Source organism: Adelges cooleyi, unplaced genomic scaffold (assembly GCF_023614345.1).
Source record: "Adelges cooleyi isolate 19-005CV unplaced genomic scaffold, UGA_ACOO_1.1 ACOO_flye_CR_arks_rails_tigmint_CR_PRNA_651, whole genome shotgun sequence".
NCBI lineage: Eukaryota > Metazoa > Arthropoda > Insecta > Hemiptera > Adelgidae > Adelges > Adelges cooleyi.
In genome coordinates this window covers 3,231,957-3,253,917 of record NW_026096352.1, presented here as the reverse complement: position 1 = coordinate 3,253,917, position 21,961 = coordinate 3,231,957, and the positions used below count along the sequence as shown (strand labels likewise).

Here is a 21,961-nt window from a genome sequence, read left to right as displayed (position 1 = left end):
GAAATAATCAACAATGTATTATCAATTTGGGTTATTGTAATTTGTGATACCTATATTATAGTTATCAGCACAGTACATTTTCACGCAACCGGTCGTAGTATAAATTTATATATTTATTATTAAAGAATAAATTATGAAAAATATATAAAGTAATTAATTTTATAAATCATTCTCTAACTGAATCTTGATTAATTACACATTATTATAACGATTGTTAATAGTTATATAACATTGAAACTCAAAGCAAGACATTTTGTTTTTCTGGAAGAATTGTTGTACTTAGGTAATTAAATAAATTTAAGATTTTATAAATAATAAATAGAATAATCGTCTATTTGTTTATTTTTTTTTTTGCGTCGTCGATAGTTTAATTGGTTTCCTGCAGTTCTTGTAGCTATCCTTATTTATGTGTATCTTAATTGTTTCATGTATGCCATCATTGGCCTTCCTTTGTAATAAGTTGGCAATCCATATTCCTAAGTATTTGGTATGTAACTATTTTTTTTTTATAACCTATTCTTCTAAACCTCCACTTACATAGAATACTAGAGAAGCTGCAGCTCCTCTCCAGTCCCTTTAGTTGGACTAAAGGGACTTGGAGTAATTCCGACAAGCTGGAATTACTCTAGGCTTTTCTATCCTCGAACCCGATAACAAGTATTAAATACCTAAGCATAATTTATAATATATTGTTTAATAATATTTTCATTGAAGAAATATAGGTGCTTATAAATTTTAATATTTTTTTAATGAATTTGAAATATATTTAGTACACTTATTTATTAAAACAAGTGATAGCATTACTTAAATTTTTTATAGGAAACAAGTGACATTTTTGAGATTTGTTGAATACTAAACAAAATGGCTGATGAAGATGTTATGCCAGAAAATGATTACTTAATGTCAGTATTAAATATGTTAAACGGTTATTGTATAGTTAACTTGGAAGTTCCACAGACCAGCTCATTTTATACACACGATAGTCTGTTGCCAATAAATTCAAAAAGAGGTGTTGTTAATAGTGAGGATAAACATAAAATATATAATACACCTGATAATATAGCAGATATGTTTCAAAATATTGTAAAAATACAAACAAACGAAAATACTGAAGATATAGATGGCCTGCAACCTTGTACATCAAAAAAAAATTCATTGGAACAATATCAACATTATTCGGAACCTTTATTTAATGAAAATAGCAATGAGGTAATAAGAAAGCGAGAGGAAAAAAAAAGAAGTGTATCCCCTAAAAGCAAAAAGAAAAAAGCTAAGTACAATAAGTTGAACAATGTGCTGCCTTGGCAAGATCAGCAGACGCCACATTCTAGTCGACTTCGAAACAATTTGAATTCTGTAAATTATGTTGATCCATATGAAAATACAGAATTTCCCAATATTATGGTAAATATTTTAAATAATACTAAGTAATAATAATTATTTCGTGGTTTAGATAATTAAAATATTTGTATTGTATAATACAAATTGAGGGGGACATGTAGCTGAGTCGGTAAAGTGGCAGTGTGTTTGCCCTAACTATCACTAGTTTGACACTTGGTCATGAGCGCTCCATTTTTTTTGGGCGAGAAATCGTCCAGTGAAAAAAAAGCCGCCTTTCCCTTCTCTGGCAATAGACTGAAGACCCGTCCCCGATAGCAAATTCATCTAGAAACCATCTCATGATGGCTGCATTGGGCCTTCAAGGCCTATTAAGCTTACATGATGATAATATATTGTGTTATAAGTTTGAAAAAAATACAACTGTTAATGTGTTTACTTTTTAGGGTACCCAGGATAATAATGATGTCAAACACATGAAAAACTACAGGAATAGTACTCAAATTTTAAAGCCAGACGCACCTAATACACAAGATTCTAACAGTGAAATTCATAATTACAAGTTATTTGCAACTCAATCTCAGTGTCCTTTATGTTTCCGCATGTATCCTACTGCTGTTATTGAGGTAAGAAATGTTGAGTTTAATTTGTTTACTATTTACAAAATAATCTTTGAAGATTAACTTAAACTAAACATTTTAGTACAAAATTAATTATGACTATGTTTTCTAAACTATTTTCAAGCAAACAACAGACTTAGTCTATTGTGAGCCTTTATGATAGCTTGCTACTACAATACCTACAGATTTACGTTAACTCTGAGAGTAAGAATACCATTCGCCACAAACATGATAAACTTGTTTCGAATGGTATCTTTTTATTGGGTAACTGCCTACCTACTAATACTCCTATTAAAGCTGTTGCTGCCACTCTTCATAATAAAATAGGTTTCCTTATTATCTGTATTAGATAAAACCAAGAGTTGTAATTTGTTGTTTATTAATAACAAATTAATAACCTGCTTTTAATGGTTGACTGAGTATATCAACTAATGTCCGAGATATTTTAGGATACCATTTCTTTTTAAGTTAAGCACATGGGCAAGTACTTTATTTTGGCTTATTTAAAAAAATTACTTAAACAAGACAAATAACATTTTATTGGAATCTGGCAATTTTTTTATTTTATTTTTTAAATTTATGTTTTTATGTGCTGAATATAAGTCATTAGATTAATCTAGTCACGCTAAGTTTTTGAGTTCTACCTAAGGGCTAGGTAATTTTTCCAATTCATAAATATTCATATAAATCAATCGATTCATTTCTGAAGTAAAAAAATGTATATATATTAATCTACTTTCAGTTAATCGTTTTATAAAATCACAATTGTTCAGGTACGAAAACAATCACAGCCCTAGTTGTCCCAAAAACCACTTACATACCAGTTTTTCAAAATTTGCAAAGCTAATTGTCTGTTTTAATAATTAATCTATTCAGGGGTAGATCCAAGGAAGGGTGATGAGGCCTGAATCCCATCCCTTATTAACTTAAATTATATGCTTTAAAAGTATATATTTTTTTCTTATATTATAATATAATATTAAAGTATTTGTATTTTTGTAACTATGTAAACTTTAACTCTACGACTATTGTTTTTATAGTTATAATGTGTTGTTGGATAGTAATAATAGTAGTAGTTTGATGAGTATTTTTTAACTATACAGAGATCACCGATCGGAATACTACACTATTTTTATAGCACCCTAACACTCTTCATTTTAAACCCTCTAACATTCTTTAAAATTTAAAGAATTACTTTTACCCAACTAGTAAATTTAACAAAAATATTGTTCAGTTCATAAAAGTTATTATTAAGGTTTAAAAGTGGCATTTATTTCAACTAGCTATTTGGTTAATAATTAATTAAAGTTTGACACAGAAAACTGCTATACTTAATTTCTAGTAGCGACGCTATGTCATTCTGCATTCGCCATAAGAAAAGCCGTGTTTTGGCTTCACTATAGTGTACTATTTCAACCATTAGAATTACATTTACATTTTTATTATCATCTGTATTTTGCTTGATTGTTATCTTTAATTATTACATGTTAATTCTGTTTTCAGGCTCATGCATCTGTATGCAGTATTTAAATGTTCAATCATATAAATTTAGTAGTGACAAGCTTAAGCTAGAATTTATTAAGTATATACATAATATTATTATTTCTAATATTATGGAATTAAACTATTGATTATTCTATAATTATCAATAATTTGTTAATATGTTTAATTAATTTACTATTATCATTGAGTATGTATAATACAATATACACTCAATGCTATTATTATCCACCTATAATGATTTATGACTATTGTATTAACTGGAAAATTTAATTATTGTATACAAAATTTAAAGTTCATAGAATAATTAAAGCCACTTCAAAAACTCGTCAACGTAGGTAATTTATAGATTGTAAAAATGTAATATTGTGTGTTATTCGATTGATTTTTTTGGAATAAAAAAAGCTGAGCTATAAATGTTTAAAAAAAATCTATATGTAACAACTTAGAACTATCTTAAATTTATTTTTCAAAACTTTATTAACCCATTAGTGCTTATTGTAACAGAAATACAACATGTTTATTACATAATAATATTATTATGTTAGAAAAAATACATTTAATTTAGGTGGCCATTAGTTATTATAAACGTAATTTTTTTTAATATATACTTTTAACTTATTTTTTGCAAAGTCCTGATCATTTAATTTAAATTTGTATATTAAAAATGTTTAAAAGTTGGACATTGAGGGGTTAATAAATTGCACAAAAAAAAAGTGAAATAAAAAGTTTCCACATGTTTTAAGGGAGTGGATTGATGATATGGCCTTATTTTAACTGTATATCTAAACACATAAAACCACAAAAACATAAAATTAGAAATAAAATATTTTTTATAAATTGATAAATTAATAAACTATTTTAGAAAGTTGTAGCCTGCAAATTGGTAATTTTTTAATTGTGATTACAAAAATAGTAGACCTCTATTACGTCAAAGTTTTTTTACTCATTTACCCTTTTGCTGCTATGAATATTTGGTATACACGCTGAACCAAAGCACAATTAAAAACTAGAATTGTAAAATCTAAAAACCTTTATCTACCTAACCCAAACTTAATCAGATTTTTACATTAAAAAAATATATCAAGCATAAACTATGCTTAACGAGACGTTAGATTCTGCGTTAGATGCATATTATTGATTTTATGATAAGCATACCTATTGTTATAACAGCCATGTTTATACCATCTTATTAGTTATTAAGTGTTATTTTTTAAAAATCTCAACTGTTCTTTAATTAATAAGTCTGTTAATTATTCATGTTATGTTAATTATAGTAATTTGTTTGAATAATTATAGTTTTTTTTTCTAAAATAAGATATCCATTTTATACTCTATATATGTATAGTTGTTATTAAATTCAACTTATATTTTAGCTCCTGCATGTAGTGTGTTAGCATTATTATTACATTATAGATGTAAAAAAAAAAAATTTTCAACGTAAATTACAAAGGTAATTTTATAACAATAACACATTTTCCAAAAGCAAATATAACATGTATTTAAAAAATAAACAACAAATGTCATGGTTTTTGACTTAATAATTTACTAGCTAATAGGAATTTAACAATAATAAGTAATATCATAAACATATAGATAGTTAAATGATGAATCAAAGCTCGACGTCAAGAAATCTTGTCACTAAATAAATTTAATGACCAGTTTCATGCAACCCGACTCTAGTAAATCAAAATTATCTATAGCTTATAAAATATGTTCTGTTTTGCTGAATAAATAAATTGCAGGCAGGTATTCCGTATTATTGCTTAAATAAAATAAATTAATAAAGTTTAATGTTTTGTGATTGACTAGGTTATACAATTATTATATAATCTAGATTGTCTCCGAGTCCGCATTCGGTACATTATTATTTTATTTTTATTGGCATAAATTAATGTATGGCTTGGGACTAAATGAATTTGTGATTACTTTATTATTATTTAAATAAATATATTATGTTGATTTCTGCGCACGGTGTACCTAATGACTTGTGTTTTGAGCACGACGATTGCCTATTGTTCTGGCGATTTATTGTTTTTCTTTTCTTTTCTTAAACTGTTTATTGGAGACTATCTAGATACGTTTCAGCCTCTGCAAATACTGCTTCGGCCGTCTGCTGTGCCGATATGATGACAGTCTTGGATTGGTATGCCTCGATGATGGGATCGTTATTGGCGTGGAACGTTTCCAACCGCTTTTTTATTGTCTCCAAGTTGTCGTCCGACCGTCCGCTGGTCTCTGCCCGCTTCAAAAGTCTTGCCACCATCGTATCGTCATCCGACTTCAAATATAACACCATGTCCACCGGTCCAATCTGTAACAATACCAAACCACTTGGCATTAGCATTTAGCTATTAAAATAGTTAGATATGTTTTGGCCGAATCCTGCCCTTGTTTTAATTAAATGATTAAACCCTTGGTTAGTTGAAAAAAATGGCAAAATAAAATTAATACAATCATTTCGGATTACTTATGCACTATACGATAACATATTTATTTAATTTAAACAAAACAATTTGTATAATGAAAATAATTATATTCCATATAAAAAAACCTTGATAGGTTTGCCTTTACTCTGTCAAAACTGTTGGAAAATATGGTCCAAGACTATACTCCAAGACTATAAGCGTTATGATGTGTTTGTTACTTGCTTACACAACTATATCCCTTCTATGTTTGAGAAAATTTTTTGAAGAATATAGAAGACTTATTAAGAAATTTAGGTTTATAATTTATTTAGGAAATTCGGCTGTTATCATAACCACATACTTTTTATTCATTAATATTCTACACTACCCATAATGACATCCTTCAATTTTTGTAACTAAATGTTTATAATGCTATTTGTTTATCGCTATTTTACTTTTAAGTTGAAGTAATATAACTTTGTGATAAATACTTAGTATGCTCGCGACTTTTTTCCGTCGATACTTATGATTACAATTGGAGAGGCTTTAAAGTTATTTTCCGGAGTTAATATGAATCTCAAAGAATTTTGTAATTGGATTTTGCGACAAATTACACAGTACTTATTACTTTTATTTTTGGCGGTTTTTTAATTCGTAACAACAGAAAAACGTAAAGCGTTTACTTACCAACAGACTGTCGTTAGCGCTAAAGATGACAACAGTATTACCGAAAAACGTACACGCATAGAGGTGTATTATTTTTATGGTTTAGGGTTAAGTATTCATTTTTTACTGTATATATATAACCATAAGCCGCCTAAAATTTTTTTCTAGATAACAATTGTTGAGTTTCACTTATTATAATGATTTTACTTTCATACGAGTTACGGTTAAATTTTAATTAAAAATTACTTTAAAGGTAAAGAAATTTTAGAATGTTCGAATAATTTCGATAGGTAACATTTTTTTTTGTACAAAATATTGTAGTTCATAATATTTTATAATCACGTGTTGACCACAAAAATATTTAATCTGAAAGAGTTCGGTAAAATGTTCTCTATAATATTTACTTATATTTCCATTGAAATCTGGACGCTGAATTTGACGCCAATTGTGCCTATTTTTAGTCTCGTCGCACTAATTTATTTCCTTTGCATTTTTCTTTAATTAATAAGACATTTGAAGAAATTACTTTGCCAATGCCGTTTTACATTATTGTACTGTTTAAAAAAAATTCGTAAAATTGTTCTTCAGCCAAAAATTTAGCAAAAAAAATAATTATGTTTTCTAAAATTAATATTAGAACAGTACATGAGATGTCACAGAACTTTTAAGGTATATTATAAATGTCTAATATATTAATATATTTATAAATTATTTAACACACCCTTAATACATCAATAACCATATCTTGTATTAATTAAAAGTAGTATAATATCCATCTCTCGCTGATTATAGTAAAAAGGTATTATATAAAACTTTTGATTTAAAAGCAGCTGCATCTTAAAATTAAAAAAATATCACCAGACTTACGGTTTTTTCGAATTCTTCTCCTTGTTGCTTTTCCCGCGGGTAACCGTCGATCAAGAATCCTTTTGAAGACTCTAATTTGCTAGCGATTTTTTCTTTAAGCAACTCCATAACAACGCTCTGCAGAAAAATTTGAATATAATTGTAATCTGGCGCAATCAGCAATAATATCATAGACAAGTGGCTTGGTGCAAAAATAATCACGTTATCTACTTATTGACTGAAAACAACCTATATTCATCATAACAACCTATTCATCATATACCAGGTGATTTTAAGTTATATTTTCGATTTGTTTTGGCTAAAACATTTCCTAAATAAAATCGATGATCTATTATTGAATGAACATAAATATTTAATAATAGTCAAGTTTAAACTATCGTTTTTAAGGGTAGTTTTAGAGAGTACCTATAAAAAGTTAAATAATAACCGGTTTATTTCAATCTATTTATCTATGAGATGTAGAATAATAATGATGACTGGTTAAAGATTAAGGCGGGTAATTAAGTAAGGTTGAGAAATTATTATGATCTATACACCATAGACATTTCACTCCTCTGTCCTCAATTCCCATCAATATTTTTAAATGATAATAATACAAGTAGTGACTATCCAAAACTACCAACCAGTCATTATTTTTATTACGTCGTTCTGATTTTTACAGATATCTACATGTAATAAATAGATAAGATAATTGCTCGAAAATTCTACTGTAGTCTGTGTAACAGTATTTATAAATTAAATTATCTCTCATAAAAACATAAAGCCTACTGAACAAACTCATGTGAATGTTAAGTGTCACTCATTGAGTTAAAGGTAACCCTTAAACTAATAAACAAATTTCACATCCTATAATATGAGACTTTTAAACATATTTGAATGGCGACTGAAAACAATTATAAAATGTAATAGGTATTCACACTTCACACTTTTTGCATTAAAACCGATATGTACTATTTATTTAAACTCACGGTAGGCACTAGAGCTCCTTCTTTCATGATTTTCACTAGTTCCTGTCCGCGAGCCGATCCTGTGTTCACTTCGTCCCTGAGCAGATCCCCGGTGGAGATATGCGTAAATCCGTATTTAGCAACAATTCTGTCACACAAAGTTCCTTTTCCACTGCCCGGTCCTCCTGATGACACGCGCAATACAAAACATTATACTTACAAATTAAACTGCGAATACAATTATTATAACTGACTTAAGTCACGACTCACGAAAACATTTTATTGCCGTGTACCAAGGTTCAGTATAATTAATTCTAAACTATATATGAATAGAGCTGTTTGGTTCTTTTTCGAAAATATCTTAACCTAGATAGGTACGGAGAGTCACGGAAATGAAAATTGTTTTTAACTTACCCAAAATCCATATGGTTGGTAGCTTTTGGTCGCACATTTTCACGGGTTAGGTCAATAAATGGTCTGAAAAATTCCAGTCAAATAGTTAAAACTTAGCGGATGTCCTAGTTGATAGTTGTACGGGATTTATAGCGTAAGCAGCCAACTAGTTATTGCAGTTACATGTTCAACAATCATTAAAAGCAAACTACAAAAATATAATAATACTCGCATGGGCAAGCACGGCGTCCTCCGGAAGCTGGCACGTAATATATTTGTTATGGTGTTTTTTTTTTTAATAATTAGCTCAACGAGCGCAATGCTAGAGATATTTTTCAAGGACCCGATGAAGTAAAATAGGTCAAATAAAAATATTTCAACATAACTAACAATCCTCTGTTTTGTTTTTAAAGAATTATACATTATATTTCTTAACAAATCTATTTAATGTCGATAATGTCATACAATGTTTACACGGGCAAAGATACCGAATGAGGAACGACCGCAATTTTTCATCCATTAGGTATATTGTCCAATAATATTATTACAAGAAATACATTGATTTTGTTAACATTCTAATTTTATCATAATTTAAGTTAAAATGATAAATACATCGCTGAGTTGGCTGGGCTGTTTGATTAATATAAAATAATACAACAAATAATAACCCTTTGACTTTGTGTTTATAAACTAAAAATTAACCAACTATTACAATACTTTATGTGTATATCGGAAAGTTGGTTGTATTTAAGTTATGAACATTAAAGTACTGCACTGTCAAAGTACTTAAAGTAAACCATTCCTGAAATGTTTATATAAAAATTTAGAAGACCGGTATTATTATATTAGTGTTATATACTAAAAATAAAACAGAAAATACACATTTGGCGGTGCACCAGCTGAATGGACATAGCTAAGTTAGGTATTATGAGAAAATTAAATTTGTGAAAAACAGTTCCAAGGTTAACAGAAATAGGAAGGTAAACAATCAATGGTTTATAAGCAACGAGGTCGCTTGGTACAAAATCAAAAGAAACAATTTCGACTCAAACTTCAATTGCAATTATTAATATCATCATTCAACAAGTTAAATAATAACTTAAATAGTCCACTATATTTATTATAATCATAAACTTATTACTATTGTCACGGACACAAATGGCGTTGAATTTGTAATTATTATAATATAATACCAAATTCATAGCTAAGTGTGAAATCACATCTTTTTGATTTCATATTTAATACATTAGAAGATATTAAAAACACATTTTTTTTATTGTTATCAGATTTGACAGTAATATGAATAAAATACTAATAATATAATTAAATTAACTTAGAATTGATCGACTTTCAGTTAAAATAAATTAAACAGTTTTTGTCAAATGGCAATATCTAATCAATTACTTAACCAGGTATCTTTCGTAATTATACATTTTTTTTCATATTGTAAAAACAGAAGAAAACATTATTTTCGTTATTAATATTTGGTAACACTTTTTTCGGTGATGTGCCAGAGCTAAGACATGAAAATGTAATAATAGGTACAACGGTTCAATTGATGGTATAAAGGGTAAGGAAAATACCTTATTCTAGGAATGAGGTACATCAGCCAAAGAACGAAGGACGCAGTAGAGATCAGACATAACAAACAACAGAAAAACATGGACAAATAATTTTTTATAAACCGATCTCTATTGCCTTGATTGAAAAACAAAAACAAAAACAAAAATATTGTAAGAATACTGATGTGAACTTAAAAAAATATATTATAAAATATCTTTATTTCAGGCGGCACTTAAAGACGCTAATTCTTACTTTTAAAAAAATGTGTTTTAATCTTCAATTACCTAATATTATTATAAGTTTAACGCATGTTACTTTGTGCGTTTAATAATTCTACTATTATTGTTATTAATATTGTAAGGTTTTTGTGCAGGAAAATTAAATTATAAACATGAAAAAGACATAAATGGGGCAGAATTTTTTGACGAGATTTCCGATTTTCAGCACACAATGATGTCAATTATTCCTGACCGTCTTAAATCTGCAACAATTCTTGAATTACTTCAGCTGATTCAAGATTATAATTAAAAATAATCATATCCCAACGTAGATATTGTATTTACAATATTTTTGACAATGTCTGTAACTATAGCCACGCGTGAACGTAGTTAAGCAAACATAGACTCATAAAGAATTATCAAAAACCAACTATGGGCCAGGAGAGAATATAAAAATTGGCTATTTTATCTATAGAAAATGAAGTTGCTGGAGATATTCATTTCGAGGATATTTGGCGAATTTGTGGCAATCAAATCGACAAAACTATAATTGTGATTCTGAAAAACTATTTATTTTTTGCACGATTTAATACTATCCAATTTTTTTAGGTGTTGCATATACTCAAATTAGCACACTCAGCATTTGGCTCTGCACCCGATAATGTTAATATTAGCTGTCGTCATTATTAGCTTAATTCTATTTTAATAAAAGTTCTCAGTGTTATAAATTATTGATTTATTCAATTATAAATATATTACTTATTTCTCAATAACTAGTAAGCTGTAGGTAAAAAATTTTCAATAAATAATTATTAAATGCATTAATGCCGCTGACGGGCCTTGCTTGTGTTGAGTGCAATTTGATATAAATCAACTATACAATAAATAGTTATGTACACTGTACAGAATATACAAAGGGCTTAGTGATAATAATACAGTGTTGTTGATTATTGCTTTTAACAGGATTATCTACCATGTTTTAGTAACTGTGCCGTTGCTGTGGGTAACGTGCGATACCATTCGAAGGACGAATCTGGCAGCTCTGATCGATAAGCGCGCGACTAGCACCGCCGCCTTGCTGCACTCGGCAACACGGTGACACACAAAAAAGTTGATTATAATTATCATGAGTGTATTACTGTAATTGTTTTTTTAAATACAATTAGGAAAACGCAAATAATTGTGTAATTGAATATTATCTTTAATGTGGAATGTAATGAAAGTTGTTATAATATTATTTCACACCTATAGCTATTGCCCGTACAAATCAAAATCACATCAAAAGAAATTCAGTGTACTACATAATACCTTTGGGGTTGTGTTTATTATTATTACAGTTTATTTGGAAACATTTCCAGCGTTACGGATTACCGGATAACGTTTTATACAATGGAACTCGGCAAGGTACCTACGTTAATTGCATGAGAACATTACGGGGATTAAAAATCGCCACTGTAAGGTTTTTAGAAAACAATCTTCCTATAAAATTGTGTTCGGCAAAATGTTAAACCTAAAACGATCGTTAAAACATAACAATGAAATGGATGAACTCACCGAACTGAGAAAGAGAGCAGCTCCGAGAACAAAAGGCAGTGTATTGACAACGCTTTCGGACGATACTACTAGCGTGTAGCCCTAAAGGGTTTACTGGTTTTTGATTTTTCGAGTTTTCGCCACCAGTCTGAACCGTTGTCGCCGCACGCCCGGCGATAATCGCCAAAGCAGATTTCTTTTATTTGTAATTTACTTTTTTGGCACCGGTGACCAAGGCGGCAACGGCAATGCCCTCGCATGCACTTATTAAGGTCGTCACTATTTTTAAAGTATGTTACCGCCTCCTCGGTTTTTATTGTTATTTATGCTATTAGTATTCTAATCAGAAAAAAAAAACGCAATAGTAATGATAATATATAAAAACTATTATTATATCACTATTATCACGTATTCGGTATTTCTAGACGTCAGTCGTAACGCGACGCCAAAACAGCGAAAAGCTGTCATAGTTAAACACGGTCTCTGACATGTTTGACACAGTCACTTTTTATTATCTCTAATACTCAGTCGAGTGGCGTTTATAAACATCATCTATTTGATTACAGCGAAATATCTTGGAACGTTTGAATAAAACGTTGGCGCGATTACAATAATTACAATACATCAACGCTAAAATTATTGGCATAATTATTTTAAAATGGAAAAAACTAATTGGTGGCCGCGGCGGTAACAAAAATATTGTAGACAATACTTGTTTGTGTGTAAATGTTTCTCTTGGTTTTTATCAAAACTGCAGAGAACTTAGGACTAAGTTATCTAATTTTAAATGTAATACCTCTTGTTTTAACTATCCGTTCATTGCATTAACTGAAACGTGGCTTAATAATGATATAGCTGATGGTGAACTAAGTTTGTTTAATTATAATATTTTTAGATGTGATCGAAATAACACCACTAGCGGCTGTTCTAGGGGTGGAGGTGGTTCTTGTTGGTATACGTATTGACCTCCCATCATATCTAATACCTGTAACTTGTTTGGGTATTGAGGTTTTGTTTATGAGATTTACTCTCAACATGAAAAAGTATATAATTAGCAGTACTTACTTACCTCCAAACTCTCCTCCTCAATCCTATGAGACCTTTATGTCTACTGTTGAGAATCTACTTTCCATTTATTCTGATCATTTGTTTATTTTCTGTGGTGATTTTAATCTTTCAAATGTTTCTTGGTCGAATGACAACCATGGTCTGATTTATTCTTCTACATCTGGCTCTCTTATCAATTGTCTTCCGGAGACTTTTGCAGCAAATAACTTCTTTCAGATCAACGATATTTTTAATAAATCAGGGTAATGACCCTGATTAGATCTTATCTTAGTGAATCTCAATCAGTATTCAGTATAAGGTCAAAGCTGCATTGATCCCAGTAGTACCTGAAGACCGCTATCGCCCTGAGTTGTCCATAGACTTTATTCCAGTCACCAATATACCACTAATTGATTCTTCTCATTACTACTTCAACTTCCGTAAGGCCAATTATCCTCTTATAAACAAATTTTTGCTAGCTTTCAATTGGTTAGAACCTTTTTCTAATTTGGATGTTACATCTGCTGCATATACACTTTTTGAAGCACTATATTTATCCATTCTGCAACATGTTCCTAACGTAAAATTTTCCCGGTCTAATTTTCCTTTATGGTTTTCTAAAGATCTGATCGATCTAGTATTCCAAAAAGAAAAACTCACGCAACCTTTAAGTGCACAAACAACTCAATTGATTATCAAAATTTCAGTTTTCTTCGTGCTAAATATAAATACTTGAGTAAGCAATGTTACAAAAAATTTATCAGTTCTACCGAAGAAACTTTTTGTACAAATCCATTCAAATTTTGGGATTTTGTTAGAAAGAATAAGCCAGGTCAGTCTATTCCCATGACAGTCACGCTCAATGGTCTTACTAGTAAAAATAATAATAAGGTAGCCGACTTTTTCTCTAAACATTTTAATTCTGTATATTCTAAGTCTAATGTCAACTATGTACCTGAATTAACCCAGTCCCTTATTTAAGATCTTCCGAGCAACTGTTTCTTTGACATATCAGATGTTGAAAAGGGTTTATCACGTCTGAAAGGAAATAAATCTATTGGCCCAGACGGTATATCAGGTGATTTCTTATGCGCGATCAGATCGTCTATATGTTTTCCTTTATGGCTTCTATTTCGGAAATTACTTGATTCCGGATCCTACCCTGAAATACTCAAACTTGTTCCATAACGCCGATATTTAAATCTGGTGATATTTCTAATGTAGCTAACTATAGACCAATAACTATCATCAGTCACATAGGTAAACAGTTTGAATATTTAGTTTTAAGTTGTATCCAACCTGCGGTAAATCAAATCATAGTGGATGATCAACATGAGTTTCGCCCTAATCGATCAGTTAACACATGCAATCTTGTGTTTACTGATTACGTGTTTGATGCCTTTGCAAAAAAGAATCAGATTGACGCATTTACACTGACTTCAGTAAATCCTTTGATAGGGTTAACCATTCTGTTCTTATGAAAGTCCTTGCCAGCAGTGGTTTTGGGAGCCTTTGTTATCATGGTTCAGATCTTATTTATCCGATCGCAAGTAATTCGTAAAAATATTTGGTGTCAAATCACAGGTATTAAATACGCCGTCTGGGGTACCTCAAGGTGGCCATCTTTCCCCGTTACTCTTTACATTGTTCATTAATGACGTAAAAAAAGTTATTCGCCACAGTAAATTCTTACTATTTGCAGACGACTTAAAGCTATTTCTAAAAATTCGCTTAGTACATGACTGTCAATTACTTCAAAGTGACTTATGCGCATTAGATGCTTGGGCTATAAATATTGGTTTGGACTTTAATGTCTCTAAATGTTGCTCAAAGTCTTTTTATAGAGGTCGCACTCATTTAGAATTTAAACACTTACTTCGTGGGACCTATCTTGCTATTGAAGGGAATACGGTGAAAGATCTTGGAGTTTTCTATGATAGAAACTTAAATTTTCATAACCACATAGATGCGACATGCTGTAAAGCTTTTAAAGCTCTTGGATTTCTTAAGCGGGTTTGTAACGAATTTAAGTTGATAACTCCACTAAAAGCTTTATATTGTGCGCTTACCAGATCTATTCTTGAATTTTCTGTTATTATATGGAACCCTCACACCGCAAGCAATATGAATCAACTGGAAAGAGTCCAACGAATGTTTTTGAGTTTTGCTGCATATCTATTAAAAATAGAACATAGACCTCATGTTTATGATGTAGTATTAAATAGGTTAGGTTTACAGTCTTCAGCTGATAGACGTATTACCATTAACAAGGTCTTCCTGCTCAAACTTATCGATGGGTCGATCGACTGTCCTAAACTTCTTTTCAAAGTTAACTTTAAAATTCCCTGTATCCATATCCGCTCTTCCTATCCTTTCACTATTCCACTGTGTATGACAAATTATTCCCGTAACAAACCACTGAATAGGATGATGCGTATTGCCAACGAGGATCCGTCTTATAGTTTTTAAGTTATAATTTGTAATATATTTTTCTTTTGTCTTATTATCTTTTTTCATAGTTATTAGTTTATAGTTAATTTGATATTCTGTACTTTGGGCTGCGGCCCGTATTGAAATAAAATAAAATTAAATTAAATTAAATAAAAGAATATGTTGCATACAAAACACCGATCCATATTCTCACATTTCTAATTTATACATTTCTGTACACCTAAATTAAATGTAAGTGTTTTAAGACTGTAGGGAATCGTAGTTTATTTCCAAGTAGTTAAGCAGGTAAATTCAATTTTTCTAGCCTCCTTTTTTTAACTCTATACCACAGAATAAACAGAAGGAAATCTATGAGAAATAGGAGGACTTAGCGGTTGAGGTAAAATTGGCTTCACTTGCCAGAAAAGAAGGTTCATTAATGATGTCAATAGTTTCTTTTTAAGTTATTAAAAAATGATATAGCTTGCCCTGAGTTATTAGCTCGAATACCTTTTAATGTACCCTACATCACATACCAGATCCTCACCATTCTTTTACATTTCAACTCAAAAACAAGACTATAGTATGCGAGCTCCTCTCTCAATAGGTTTTTTTCTAATTGCAATAAATTGGGTAATTTTTATTTTTTTCTATGATTTTTGCTCAAAAGTTGTTTAATCTGTTGTATTATGTTTCGTTTGATAATGTCTGCTTTTAAAATTTAAAGTGTATTAGTTTTAGTCATGTTTTGTTACTAATGTTAAAGTTTTATGCTAAATGCTGTACTGTTTATCTGTAAGGGCGTAATTATTTATTTGTTCTCTTCATATAAATATTATTATTATATTGATTACAAAATAATATCAAAACATGATTTATTTACGTCTTGTGTAAGCAGTATAAGTATCTTGTATAAGCATAAATAAATAATCATCATCAGCTTAACGGGCCCTTTAAGGTACATCGATGCTATCATGAGATAGATGATAGTTTCTAGACGGATTCACTGTCTAAGACGAGTGGTTAGTCGGTCGCCAGAAAGGGAGATGCTTGTACCTTTTCACCGCATAATTGGACTAACATTAGTAATACTCTCAGATATCTATACATATACTTATGTATAAATAGGCAATTGTATTTCTTTAGTTGTGTCAAGTTTAAAAATAACAAAGGCGTAAAATAATCAATAAATGGTAAATAATTGTAATAAGAAATGTAGGTATATGCATAGTAACGCTAAAAATCTATTTTGGTCTCGTTCGGTTTGCTAAATATTTCCACATGAAAAAGAAGACCACCCTTCCAAGCGCCCTACCGATCTAATAAGGACTTTATATAAAGCTATATTAAGCAGAAAGGTTGGTCGTAATTGAAAGTGTTGCGGTGTATACATCCGAAAACTCGCAAAGTTTAAGTGTTATATAATCGATATGTGTGGTAAGAGGCAATGATGGCAAAAATTAAAACCCTAAATCTTAGACTACTTGTACTTCCTACGGTATCAAAAAATAGTTCATTACCTTACACTGCTTTAGATTAAGAGAAAGACCGACTAGATTACAATAGTTAACAAATTTTGAATTTTGAAGTTTCTAACAATCATCTGGTGTAGAAATCTCAAAGAAAAATGTTTGCATCGTAAACAAATAGTAGTTAACTACAAGGGGTAATCACATTGAAAACAGTGTCAGTTAAGATATTAAGTAGGACGTGATAATGGCTACCTTGCGGTACACCAGACATTAAAACTAGAGATTCGAAGAGTTTACCAATAAAAGACTAACCTGAAATGGACCGATAATTAGAGACTATAGAATTTAGAAAGATCATCTGTTTAGGATAGGTGTGATACGACTTGTGTTCGAGATTATTGGAAGTATACCTTGCTAGATTGTAGAGTGACTTATTAAATAGCAAATAAAATGTAATATTTAAAGAATGATGTCATCGATCAACGGGATCGCAACCATCCCATCAGAGTCATTACCTTAAGATTTACAAAGAATGTTAAATCCATCAGAAAATTACTCTATTAAAAGAGAAATAAGTTTGCTTATTTTTATGCATCGGAACACAGGATGAAAGGGGGCAGTCAATAGCTAGAGAAGGGTGGTGCACAACATAAGGAACAAAATATTTCAAAGCAGGTTCATTACATACCGAGTGACTAGTAGACACACAATCAAATAAAACTTTACGAATTACGGATTTACGCCTTTAATTCACGTCTCATCGTTAATAAATCATTATCGCCTATAAACTTTTACACTTAACGATAAGGCTTTACGATATATATATATATATATAACGTAGAGTTAATATTTAATGCTAACTGACAATTTATTTAATACTTACATACTTGAATTTATTTTTATTCACTTCTTATTTAAATTAAAGTTTCATAATCGACATAAATTATTTAACAGCAGATATAGCACTAATTATTATTAACTGCAATAGATATAATAAATCATACTTTTTTTAATATATACATTTATGTTACTATGGAAACAAAGAATTTAACGTTAATATACACCCTAAAGAAATCTAGGAGTTTCTAAGTTCACTTTCGATCAGATTTTATTTGAAATATTTTCTAAATGTAATTTATCAGCTAAAAAGTGGATGACTTTTTTGCCCCTCCCTTCTAGACTAGCTCCTGGTCTGAATCAATATTATATTTGTATGTAAGATATCAATATTAATTAAACATACCTGTGTTCCAGTACAATTGTACATAGGAAAGTTGTCGAGTTAATTATTTTTGTTGTCCGTAAAATATTGTAATTTGGCTAATATATATTCGATTTAATAGGTTTGAGACACTCTAAATTGTATTAATTACCAGGATTAATTTCAATTTTAACTTAATTTTATAATTTTAAATTTATATGACAATTTAATATATAATAGTATATCAGCCAAGCCTTACTTATTAAAAACAAAACTATAATAATAATATATCATTAAACTAATGAAAATAATCGTATATTAAAAATTTGATAAATGGTAACAAAAAACTAAACAACGCAATTTGCTTTAACTTGTTGAGATAGCCAACATTAAGGTCATAATTGTCATGTTAAATTTTGTGTTTCTATTTGCATAATCAATATCGGTTTAACAGGAGGAGATATTGGAGAGAGGGAAACCTGAGAATAGGTAGACCTAAAATAGAATACCTAGATTTTGTTTTCAATTATAGAGAGAATCTAAGAAAGAGAGACACGTTATGATAAGATCGAGCGGTAAAGATATGTTAGAATTTCGGATTAATTGGACGGTTTGTATGAAAAGAGTCTAAAGCCTCGTGTAATATGAATTTAATCTGTATTCCTTTGTTAAAGTTTTAAACTACTTATTTGAAGCAGTTTAAAAATATTAGGCATTGGTGCCCCAAAAATATAACTCGTATCGTTAGAATTTTTATTCGTTCATTCTTACTTCAAACATATTAATATAATTATCATAACGTAGTAGGTATGATGTGAATGTATATGTTCTATTTCCAAAATTGTATAGTTCTGAGTTAATAAAGCGGGTCAATGATTTAATTATTTCACAAACTGAGTATTTTTTTAAATTTTAGGCGCCTTGGACCTGGGTCTAGTTTTATTTTTTATTAGTTTTGTCTATTATAAAAATATTTTAGTAAAAATTTACTAATTAATGAACTGAACACGTTATATTTGTTTTTTTTTAAATCATAAATTAGGTAAAAACAACGTTTAGCCCGTTGAATAATTTAAATATGTTTACGATTAACTAAAATAATAAGTATACCGTATAATTAATACTTACAATTAATATTTAAATATCTTATAGTTATAAGAACATATATATATATATATATATATTAACATATTTATATATATAAATTAAAAAGTTAATTTAAAATTTAAAGGATATATTTATTACAAATAATATATCAGAATAATAATAAAACAATAAAATATTATGAAATAAGCCAAAATATAAACTACAACTTTCAATATTATAACACACAATGTATATTTAACGTAAGGCACCAGTGTTCTAGTCTTGGTACGATCAGTCTATAGGTTTTAATATTGTTTTCTCAGAAAATGAGTGTTTTACATTAAATGGGTCACCATACGTATTGATTCGAACTTAGACATATGAGTATCTCCGTAGTCAGCTTCGATGTTAGTATTAAAACATTATGATTTTAATTTCTGTGAGAATGAAATGCACGATTGAAAGACCTTGAAGTTTATAAATTGAAGAAATGTAGACTGAATATACTTATTAAAAACCATGGCGCTGAGTATACTGTCCTTGAGTGGCAGATTTTCCATTATAACGTCACTGTTATCATTTGATTGAATGTATTCATTAAGAGCATTGATCCGTATTAATGAATTTGACACGTATTGGTCATCCAGGGTTTTGGGGTATGAAAGCTGACAGCTGTACAATTCATCCGATAGGTCTCTCAAATACATATATATGTTGTCAACAACATTATTATTGTCTTGTACGGAAAGAAAATTCTTTACTGGGTGATTAAAGTGCACGATTAATACTTTAAAGCGATCGTCGTCATGTAAGTTCATATATTTCACGAAGGTAGATAGGTGAACGGACATCAGACTATTGGCGCGATTAATCGTGGTAATTGTGCTGTATAATTCACAGGTGAGAATGGACAATACTAAACTATTCTCAGGCGGTAACAAGTCGTTAATATAGCTAATATGTTTTAAAATGATCTGGAGCATTATAATTTTTAGTAAACAAATAAGCTTACTTTGGAGTAGTCCGATGCCTATAAATCGGCTCTCGATACGATTGTCATTTATTGTTGTACGGTAATTATCTAGAATGAGGTTTAACGTCGATTGCCAGTCATTCAATTCGCCAAAGTCGTTCATTAAATGTGAAATAACTTCTGGCTGATTTGTCAACACAGGGTACAAGTTCAGGTTGTCAAAATCAAACAAATGTTTTCCATCATGTGGGCTGGCAAATTTTTCGTTTTCAGTAATTTGTTCCTTAACGTTAAGTACCAAGTTCGATATGAAATCTGATCTAAGTTTCAGATTATTATTACCGTTATTCGGTAATTTATTGAGTATTGGTATATCTGTGGAGCTTTTGGACTCTTTAAACTGTGAATTGTATGAATTGTTTGGATTGCATTCACACAAACAGTCAGAAAGAATCTCGACAACGGCTTCGCACGTAGACGACACGGTCGTATTGTCATGTTTAATTTGACCATCCACAATCATTCCAAAGTACAGTGTGTACATGTAGATCCACCAAAATGGTTCCATTGACGCGATTTGACCACAGTTATACATGGATGTCAACATAGATATGCTCGGATCATCAAACCATAAACGGTCTTTGTCTTTATTAAGTTTATTGAACACTGTCTCGTCTTTTTTCTCAATCAAATATCTAGACAAGTTAACATAATGCAAACCACTAAATATGTAGCTGCAACGAAGATCATTAACTATTTTACATTTTAATTGTTCGAGGATCGTAGGATTTATTTCATTCCATTTTACCGCCTCGTCTTCATTTTTGTAACCCGTATCAACACCTCGTAACATATTGTACTCGTTTATTTGGTCTCGGAGAATACTGCCAAAACTTGTATCGATCCATAGATGCACTAAATTAGCTACAACTAATAAACGTTTTATCGATACCATTTCTCCTAACAAAAAATAGTGGCTCAACAAAATATTATTAAACTGTGTTTGATATGTTGGTTTTCGTGTGTTGTTTCGTTACGTGTTCAATTTAGACTTTATAAAATGTATGTTATTCAACAGTGCAAACAATAATTTACCGAATGCGTCATGTATTTTAGACGCTGAGCGCACCTATACACACTGAAAAACAGAAAAACAAGTATGTTTACTTACACTTTATAGCTGCGGTATTATTTATATTGTACAGCTCTCTTTAAATGTATATTATTTTTGTTCTTTACGACATTATACTGTATACTAATAAAAAAATAAAAAAACTACTATTCCATTCTGTAACACGGCATAGTAGGTACATATAAATATTTAAAATAAGTTGTTCGACAATAGTTCTTGAATTAATGAAAAAAATTAAGAGGATGGATATCTATTTAAATATCAGCATGCCTTAGAGCATATATATCATAGGAACTTTTTTTTTTACATTTGAATCGGGGACTGGGGGTGGTACTCGTATTGACGCTAGTCATTTCACCCACCAGCGTTTATTAAACAAACAGCATAATCGTTACATAACATTAAAGTATATACATACGTAAGGGGCCTCTACCTCCCTGAGAAATTGGCCTTCGGCTTATAACGAACAATAACTTAATTAAGGCGTTGTCGTTTGGGTGCCCACAGAACCAGCATTCTGCCTTGTCCAACTATTTTTTAAGTTATAAGAATTTAAAAGTTAATAAT

The 21,961-nt window shown here is 30.0% G+C and overlaps 2 protein-coding genes across 2 annotated transcripts; one reads left to right on the top strand and one right to left on the bottom strand.

Annotated features, from left to right (window-relative positions):
• Positions 1-85: 85 nt before the first annotated feature.
• On the top strand, positions 86-4,672 carry LOC126844621 (uncharacterized). Its single transcript, XM_050582931.1, has 4 exons — positions 86-283; positions 820-1,404; positions 1,785-1,964; positions 3,462-4,672. The coding sequence occupies exons 2-4, from the start codon at positions 862-864 to the stop codon at positions 3,486-3,488; spliced, it is 750 nt and encodes a 249-aa protein (XP_050438888.1). The 5' UTR covers positions 86-283; positions 820-861; the 3' UTR covers positions 3,489-4,672.
• A 293-nt stretch (positions 4,673-4,965) lies between these two features.
• LOC126844756 (adenylate kinase isoenzyme 1) lies at positions 4,966-12,503 on the bottom strand. The gene is made up of 5 exons (XM_050583157.1): positions 12,075-12,503; positions 8,761-8,823; positions 8,368-8,531; positions 7,400-7,516; positions 4,966-5,772 (listed from the first exon to the last, which is right to left on the bottom strand). Exons 2-5 carry the CDS (start codon positions 8,795-8,797, stop codon positions 5,518-5,520), a joined length of 573 nt encoding a protein of 190 aa, XP_050439114.1. The 5' UTR covers positions 8,798-8,823; positions 12,075-12,503; the 3' UTR covers positions 4,966-5,517.
• Between the last annotated feature and the right edge of the window lie 9,458 nt (positions 12,504-21,961).